The sequence below is a fragment of the Parasteatoda tepidariorum genome, chromosome 7, assembly GCF_043381705.1.
Source record: "Parasteatoda tepidariorum isolate YZ-2023 chromosome 7, CAS_Ptep_4.0, whole genome shotgun sequence".
In the NCBI taxonomy this organism is placed as follows: Eukaryota; Metazoa; Arthropoda; class Arachnida; order Araneae; family Theridiidae; genus Parasteatoda; species Parasteatoda tepidariorum.
In genome coordinates this window covers 5,070,186-5,079,542 of record NC_092210.1, presented here as the reverse complement: position 1 = coordinate 5,079,542, position 9,357 = coordinate 5,070,186, and the positions used below count along the sequence as shown (strand labels likewise).

The 9,357-nt window shown below is 30.7% G+C and overlaps 1 protein-coding gene across 5 annotated transcripts; it reads right to left on the bottom strand.

Moving 5' to 3' along the window:
* Positions 1-4,604: 4,604 nt before the first annotated feature.
* On the bottom strand, positions 4,605-8,510 carry LOC107449708 (tRNA (guanine(37)-N(1))-methyltransferase). Of its 5 annotated transcripts, none has more exons than XM_016065322.3 (2): positions 8,282-8,510; positions 4,605-6,084 (listed from the first exon to the last, which is right to left on the bottom strand). In XM_016065322.3, the coding sequence occupies exons 1-2, from the start codon at positions 8,285-8,287 to the stop codon at positions 4,756-4,758; spliced, it is 1,335 nt and encodes a 444-aa protein (XP_015920808.2). In that variant the 5' UTR covers positions 8,288-8,510; the 3' UTR covers positions 4,605-4,755. The 5 variants fall into 5 exon arrangements, with proteins under 5 accessions (XP_015920808.2, XP_015920807.2, XP_015920809.2 ...); XM_016065321.3 differs by having other exon boundaries at positions 8,246-8,495; XM_016065323.3 differs by having other exon boundaries at positions 8,136-8,493.
* Positions 8,511-9,357: the final 847 nt, after the last annotated feature.

Below are 9,357 nucleotides of genomic sequence, written 5' to 3'. Positions count from 1 at the left end.
TATGTTCATATTCTAGAAAAAAAAATGAGGTCCATTTGCTAAAATCAGAGACACCTAAAAAAGGCCCATTCATAAAAATCCAAACCTCAAAAATGTCCTTTTAGGGGTCATTCAAAAATTAAGCAAGATTCATATAGTAATAATGGCTAGAGTAACATTGAGTGTCATTCGAATCGATGCAAATGCATAAAATTAATGTTAAAACATTGAATAAAAGCAAAAAAAAGTACGATTCAAAAATTTTATTAAACATAAGTTTAAAGAAATTCATTGTAATGTGAAAAATTTATTAATACTATCATAAAAATTGATTTATTATTGCTAAAGCTCAGAAACTTACGTGAGCACAAGGGAGGGATTTGCAGTTTGCTTAAGGAGGGAAGGAAGTTAAAAAACAATAAAATAATTGCTTACATTAACACTTCAAAGATGCATATTTGAACGGCCCCTTACAATGAAAAATGGACCCTTCACAAAAATTTCTAAAACGGACACTTCACAAAACCTTAAGAGGACGCCATAACACGGGAGAAAATTTTCATCGCAAATTTTCTTTCATTACTAATTTAAAGTGTAGAAAAAGTGAGTTAAGACAAGCCTAGAGTAAGCCATGAAGTTACAAATACTGAAAAGAAAATTTAAAAAATATACAAATGAAAATAAGTTATGAGCTGATAACTTAGGACTACGCTATGGAGAATTTCTCTTCTAATAATTTGTTTACATTTTAATGTTTTGAAGCATTTTTTTCAGCAATTGAAACTTCATGACTTTAGGTTTGCTTGAACTTACTTTTTCTTTCTTTTAAATTAGTAGTGAAGGAGAAAGAGAATTTGCAACAAAAATTTTCCTCTGCAGCATGGCGTCCTAAACTAAAAACTATTTCCCCCCCTGGAAAATTCAATTTTTTAAATTATAGTTCTCAAAACCTCCAATCAGAAAATAAAGTCTCTTTGTGGAAACGAAAGTGAGGTTCTGAGAAAAGGGCAACAGGTTATGGCATCCTGCCGAAAGATTATATCCAATGGAGCATCAGTTCCCCAATGGTGTTCTGCACAAATCGATCTAGTATTCTGTGAGTTGGTACCAAAGTTGAGTTTTGAAACCTCTTACTATATTTAGATATAACGTATAATTTATTTAATCTTTCGGTTGCCTTTATGAAATTATTTCAAGTAAAGTGCCAATGAAATGGAAATGATATTTTTAAAAAGAAAGTCTAATATTTCTAATAACATATTGTGAAAAGAATAAGCATTAATAAAATATTGCGTTACTAATTCCTATTGCGATTTTCAAATCAAAATAAAATAATTCTTTAATCCCAAATTTTTTTATTTGGATTTGTCTTCGTATTCTGTCTGTGTTCGATTTTTAAAATAAATTTATTTTAGGAATTTGAAGATTGATACCAAAAAACCCAGAATACAATAAAAAGATGCTTTAGTTATGTAATAAAGATAATTATATTTTAAGTATCTGTTAATTGCATTAAATAATTTTATAATATTAAACAAAGTCCACGCTTCTTATCTGTTGAGCCTGATTTGTATTTGTCTTAGTATTCTGTATGTTTGATTTATATAATAATTTTATTTTAAGAATTAGTGTGAGTTTGCATCCTAAACTGTCCTTTAAATTTTACCATACACTTTTCTTTACTGACACTTGAGCCTTTTTGCTGTAATAAATTTTATGGTTTGTAAACACCAATAGTAGTGGAAAAGTAATATTCTTGATATTTCACAATACCAAATACAAAGGAAAGTAGTAATTCACTAAGCCTCTTTTGGTGTTAAAGTCAGTGGTCGGAAGTAGCGCACTAGAATCAGTCTAGCGTGCTACTTTTAATGTAGCGTAGTGCAATAAAAAAAACAGTAGTTTGTAGCGATTCCTGGCAACTACTTTTAACGTTAGTTTGATAAGGAAACACTACTCTAATACAACTAATTTTTCAAACTTGATTGGTACAAGTTTTCGCAGGTCCATCAATGGATGCAATGAAAATGACTCTGTAGCTGCAGCTGAACGTTAACAGAAATGAGAAGTTTCGAGTGACTGTATATATAAACATGTATAACTAATGTTTAAACTAGTCATTACGAAAAATAGATAATTTATCACTTTGATGAAACACTTTCAAATGCGAATGCACACTCGTGAAACATTAATGCTATTTAAAAAAAAAAAAGGGGGAACATATTTTCGATGTAGTTAATTTCTTAGAATTAAAAGAGCATTAAACAATTAAAAAATTGCAAGTGTTTGATAATTTTGCATTTCTTAAATAAAATATTCGCTGTTGAAAGAGACATGAAAAATTAAAGGTTAAATGAACAAATTTGAAAAATTTTTTTGGAATAACAAACTGTCTCATGTAAACAGGAATAAATATTTGTATAAAATTTTTTTCTTGTTTAATATAAGATAATTTTTTTTATTCAAAACCATTTTGAACATAGGCGTAAATTAATTTCTCCAGCAAAGTTTGGTTCCTTAAAGTAGTCACTACATTTCGAAAGTAGTTTGCAGGTTACTACATACAAAATAATGTAGTTGTAGTTAACTATCCGATAACTGGATAAGATATGGCAAAACTTTTTATAGTGTAGAAAATTAATCACGATTGGTAAGATTAGGAGTGCACAACCTGCGGCCAGCAAAAGCTTCTGTATACCTTAAAAAAAAAAAAAAAAAAAATGCCGAAATTTTGAATCCTACATTTGAGTCATCACTTTTTGACGAGCTCAATTTACATAAATTCTACAGTAAGTGCATGTTTCACGATCATTTTTTCCGCCATTATTGCTTCAGAATTATGCATGGCTTATAAAAAACTCGACGCCCGGTGGCTGAACGGTATGCGCTGCGCGCTGTTGTGCCACAGGTCCCTGGTTCGATCCTCGGGCCGGGCAAGGTTGACTCAGCCTTTCACCCTTTCAGTGGGTCGATAAATGAGTACCAAGCATGCTTGGGAACTAAATACTGAGGGTTCCGCGTTCGGCTGACCACCGGACCGAAACATCTGCTCTTGCACCTCAGAGCCCATGGTCAAGAAAACTGAGATGGGCACAGTAGGCCTTGGCCCTCTATGGGCTGTTGCGCCGCTGAGTTTAGTTATAAAAAACTCAATACTTTTAATAGGATATTAATGTACACGGTTTTCAAATTTGAGTAATCACTTTCTGTCTTGCATTATTTTTGCAGATTTCGTCGCAAATCCAAGTGATTTTTCCTACAAATTTTGTTCAATTAAAGTATTTCATTTGAATTTGTATTAATTATCAAAATATGTATTTATTGATTTATTCTTTATAGTAAAGATTATGCTTTTTTTAAAAGTTAGAATTTTCTTTTAAAAGAACTTTCGTACTAAATGATATGACAAAAAAACCCCATTTTTTTTTTTATTCAATTTTTATAAATATATCAATTCATTATATCTTTAAAAAAGGTATTAGTTTTTTCATTTTTGTATAAATTGTAATAATTAAAATTGTTTTTAAAAATTAAAAGCATTTAATTTGCCGAAAATATTAGTGATAAAAAAAATTAGTGCTTATGTTTGGAGAAATTTTTGTTATTTGCCATAAACAAGTCTAAATACCTGCACGCCCCGTTTATTTATCAACTAGCTGTGCAAGTGGCCCTTCACTCAGAAAGGTTGTGCACCCCTGGGTAAGATCATAAATAATTGAATCGATGAATGAGTTGAAATAGTGTTTATCAGTTCTTAAATATCATTTTGACTTTTTTATTATCTCTGAAACTAGTTGCTGAATGAAAATAACTTATTTAAAAATAATTTTGTGCAAGAAATCAAGCAAAGGTATCTGTTTCATAGCAGGAAAAATATTAAATTCCAAGCACAAAATTGTTTTTCAGTTTAGCTTTGTTTTTTTCTTTTGTAGACACTCTTACACATTGATTAGATTTATAACCTAAAATTATTTTAACTAAATTGTAAAGATTTTTTTTAACAAAAACTTTATTTAGTTAGTAATTTTTACCACTAATGCTAACACAGGCTATATCCATGATTCTATAGGAAAAATCAAAAATTGAATTAAAAAACTCACGATTTATCACAAAACAGTTGTTGCTAACAGATGTTCTGAAGTCCAATTAAGAAATATATAAATATAATAATTAGTATTGTAATTTCAGAAATAAAAAACTATAATAAGAATTAGCAATATATATATATATATGTTACCGTGAATGATAAAAATCGAGAGAATGTCAACAATCACATAGTCACTTTAGTAAATGTCCAAAATATTTATTATATCCGATTTGATATTAATTTATTCCTTCATATTAAATTTATTCGATATTTTAATATCTGCTAAAGATAGATTACGAGAAACATTAGTGTTCTGAGTACCAATTAAATGCATATTGGGCAGTGGCACTTGACCTTACAAAAATATTGATGTAGGGCATACCAGGCAGTGGCATTAAACTAAACCTAGTACATATAAATTTTAGGACATTTTCTAAAGCGAATATGTGATTGTCAACATTCACCGGTGGAAATCAACAATCACCAATTTCAGTTATTCACAGTAACATATATGTATTTAAAAAAAAGCTATAAAACCTTGTTTCTTGATCTTTTATTTATGTTTTTTCCCTTACAATTGTGACACTGTATTATCTCATAATCAATATTCAAATGCAGCAGCAATATATTAAACTTAACTTCAATACCATATATATTGAAGGTGTGTTTACCTAAATTTTGCAATCAACTTATTCACTTAAGAGTTTGATTCTTTTTACTGCTGGCTCGCAGGAAGAGTTACTGTTAAAAAATAAAACACCTTCAGGTAACTCGTAGGTCACTCTCATCATATATTTATTAGGAGCCACAACTCTGACAACAGAAATTTCAGATTTCTCAACAACATCACCTTTCAGATATTCTTCTAAGACATTCAAATCATTCTCATCTTTTTTCCTGAAGTAGTAGCAATGAACAATCGTTCTACGTTTAGAAAACTTAACCGATTCTCTAGCGAGTAGGTTGTCGAAGAATGGCAAAAATGTCAACGCAATTGCAGGCAAGTTCATCAAAATGTGAAATTTCCCAACATTTTCCTCTTCACTGTTAAAATAATTGATGATACTATCTCTTACTATTGTTTTAATAAAATCCTTACCATCCATATTATACGTTTGAATGCGTTTGTCTACTTTGTTTAACTTTGCATTATGGCAAAGCCAATAATAGGAATCAGGATTCAAGTCATTGGCACAAACTTTGCAACCTTTTTTCGCCAGAGGGATTGCAAAAGGTCCAACACCAGCGAAAACATCGCATACTGTATCTTTGGAATCAATACTGTTTGCCACACGGTCGTGTTCACTACTTAATCTAGGATTCCAAAAAACTTTTTCATAATCAAATGCATATTTACAGTTGTTTTCTTTTACCATAACTTGATAGTTATGCTCGCCAGCCAAGTGTTCCATTTTAAAATTTCTAAACGTGTTTTCTATTACATCAGATTTATTAACGACAGTTTTAATATTTGGCTGATATTTATCGAGTAGAACTTGTCCTATAAGGAACTTGTAGTTTAACAATTCAACTTTTAAGTTCAGATGAATAATGTGCCCCACTATGCTAAAACTGGAGATGTTGCCCACACTGTCCTCCGGCAAAACAGCTCTGAATATATCATCAGAAGTCCAGTTCTCATATTTAAGCTGGACATCAGTCCACTCGATATCATCAGTGGTCAAACCAACGTCAACTTTGTTGCATAAAGTTGCTTCATATTTCTCCGGATGAAGAAGAATTTTTCTCTTGTTGAACTCCTCATTACAAACAGGTTTCAGTTTTGGCATTTTCAGGAGGCAAGGTTTCAAAATTTTTAGAACATCAGAAATTTTGTCCACTGAAATCAGAAAGCAGGGTATTTGGGCAACAGTCTGAAATTTATCACGATCTAGTGTGGTCATACCACGGACTTCAGCAGGAGGTTTGGGCAAACTGTTTTTTATCATGTTTGTAAAGAATCTGATCACTGTTAGGCAGGAATGAAATTTCTTCTGAATAAATATGCTATAAATCACCTGGAAAAAAATAAAACAAAAAAAATAAAACAAAAAAAATAAAACCAATAAATAGGAATAAATTAATAAAAAAAAGGTACCTGCAAGTATGATTTTTTTTATATCTACAGCACGGATGAATTAAATATTGGCTGCATATAAACTAGACTGAAAACATTGCCAAACATTTTTTAGAAGCTGACTTGGAAAATTGCTTTCAAGGTTGCTGCAGTAAAAAAAAAAGAACAAAATAGTTGCTTTTAGTAGCCTAAAGCATGAAAATAGTTGCCGAAAACTATGAAAATAGTTGCCTAAATAAGAACAAAAATATGACTAAAATTTCATCAAATGACTTAATTGTCATACATCATGAGCCATTTAGTCAAGTTGGTGACAAATATGATACTTTTTATTTAAACGTTAGTGTCCTTATCATCATCATAGTTGGCCAGGCAGCCCAAATTGAGTCAATGCCTTCCTCTGAGGATTTCTTCATGACGACTTCCGATTTATCTTTGATTCTCAATTCTTTTTATTAATTGCAAGAAAATCAGACTCCACTGAGTCAGCCCATCTCAATAGCACTAAATTTTTATATCAAAAAATTAGTATAAAAATTAAATACTTTTAATAAACTAGAATTAATTGAAAAAAATACTTTTTCATTAAAAAAAACACATTTTTCTAAAAAAATTTCGCTTTCATCAACAATTGATTTAGAAAATATATATATTGTTAAAATGATTATTCAAATTCTAAATTCATGCATCGTAATATTGCATTAAAAATTGAGTTTTTTAAAGTCATATAGAATTTAGTAACAATAATTAAACTAACATATTTTAAAAGTTGATCATAAACAGATAGTCTGTAAACATGAAATTTTTCTATCAGTTTCTAAAACTGAAACAAAAATGCTTGCCCCAAACCTAGTATAAATTTCTCTAAAAATATTAAATAAATTATTGCAACTTAAAAGGAGAAAATAAAACCCAAATAAAATATACCTATTTTACCCCAAGAACCCAATTTTTCCCGACCCTATTTATTTACAAATCTATTAACAGTCTAATTAAAATAATCTTTGAAGAAATATATTATATGGTAATTATAAAAATAAACAAATTTTACAATTTAATTAGCAATACCATTTCAAAGTGTGAACAGAATGGGACATGTTTTCTGGAGATAGCATAATATGTGGTGCAGAAAATGTGCCAGCAATTGTTTTTGGAAAACTGAACTATTATGCAGCATAAAAGGGAGAATTAATTAAGCGTTGAATAATTTAAAAGCAAATTGATACATTTATAACTATTACAGATTAGAACACACGTGAAATATCACATGTTTATAAGTTACAATTTTTTTGTGTGATAAGGGGATATTTCTGTATAGCGATCTGACGCACCAACTACAAGCGCTAAGGTGCCAAATAGATGTTGAACTTACAAATTTAAAAAAAATATAAATAATGCACAGATGTTTGCACGGAGATGGCTATACCTTCCAAATTGGTTCCTTTCGTTGATTGTTTTGTTTTTTTTTGTTATTATTTTTAAGTTTCTTGCGAGTCACTGCCAAGACTTCGCATTTATTCTGCCACAGATCACGATATGGAAATTTCCCCTGCTATAAAAGTGAGAAGCATGGAAATTTTCTGAAAGAGAGATGATTACGGCAATTACCTTTCTTTATTACAGACAAGTAATTTTTAAGCTTACACTGTGTGGTAGATTGCACCATACAGTAAGGTTTACATTAAAATAAATCCTCACATAATGGCATGAAAATTATTCATTTAAACTTCTAAGAAACACGCTTCTACTGAAAAAAAAAGGAAGTGTGAGAAAAAGTATGAAGTATAAAATATGTCATTATTTAAATATTTTTAATTCGTTTGTTTGAGTTAAGCCACCCATGTATTAAACGTTTAAACGCCACTCTAATCTTAAGAGTAGTCTTTTTAAAAAATTTAATAGTCTATTCTAAATATCAGAAAATAACTTAAGCATTATTTCTACAAAATTTTAAATATCAGTGAAATCAGACTTTTTTTAAAATCAACTCACCTGATCAATTTTATTAAAATCATAGAAAAATAAATAATCAATAGGTGCGTTTGCAATTAAAAAAAGAAATGTTCTACCTATATGCTAATTATGAATAAAATTAATAATACCAAGAGAAATATTCTTATCGTTATCGAAACACTCACATTCATTTCAGTCTTTTGATATTACTTTATAGGCTAGCATAATTTTGTTTCGACAGTCAGAATAACATTAAAAATTTTACTTGTCTTTATAACATTAAAATGATGGATCCCAAACTTATTTAAAAGATACGTAGTAAAAATATAGATTTTAATATTTAACAGAACACAGCATGCTGCTGTTGCTGATGGTGGCACTTTCAAGCGTTTTTGGAGGCTTTGCAATATTTTGCTTATAGCTCGCTTATCAAGTACGTAGAGTAGTTGTTCTAGTTCATTTTACGTCACACTAGAGCTGCACAATGGGTATTGGCGACGGTCTGGGAAACATCCCTGAGGATGATCAGAAGACATGCCATCGCAATTTTGATCCTCTGAAGCACGGGCTACCAAAGCAGGGGATGGCTCCCCTGCTTTGGTAGCCCGTTGACCTGCGAGTGAAATCGAGCACTTAACGGTGGTAAAGTTTAACAAGGACCCATACCGCACACCTTCGGTCCCTAAGCAGGCAGATCCAAGTGGTCACCCACCCGCACACTGACTGCAGCCAGACTTGCTTGACTTCGGCAATATAAATTATTCGTCACTATTATAAATTAGCAGTAATGTTAATAGAATTTTTTATATGTTAAGCTTTTTGCTGCCATAATATTTTATTTTCTCTGCTGCATTTTATTTGCTGCCATAATACTTTATAATTAATATTTTATTATAATATTTTATTTTATTTTCATAAATGAAATTTTAATTCGATAGTAGAAGCTAATGTTAAGAAATTTTCAGCTTCTTTATAGCGCATCTGATACCAGTTAATACTTTTTTCCAGGTGCATTAATAAATCGCAACGCTCGAGTACGCCCTCAACCGGAGCCTGAAAATATCGGACATTAATTTCACCATAACCATTGGCAATGACGGACGCAATTTTCTTAGCAGCAAATAAGAAACAAAATTTCCCAAGGAAAAGGTAGAAGAACTTGAAAAGACTAACCAGAACATGCCAAACATTGAAGCAGAACACGCCAAGCATTTGNTAACGAGGACCAATACCGCACACCCTCGGTCCCGACGCACACTGA

Bases quoted from the DNA above. Each gene is read 5' to 3' on its own strand.
- LOC107449708 (XM_016065321.3), bottom strand. From the start codon at position 8,287: ATGAATGTGAGTGTTTCGATAACGATAAGAATATTTCTCTTG. The intron at 6,085-8,245 runs GTATTATTAATT...ATTTTTTTCCAG, and splicing joins CGATAAGAATATTTCTCTTG to GTGATTTATAGCATATTTAT.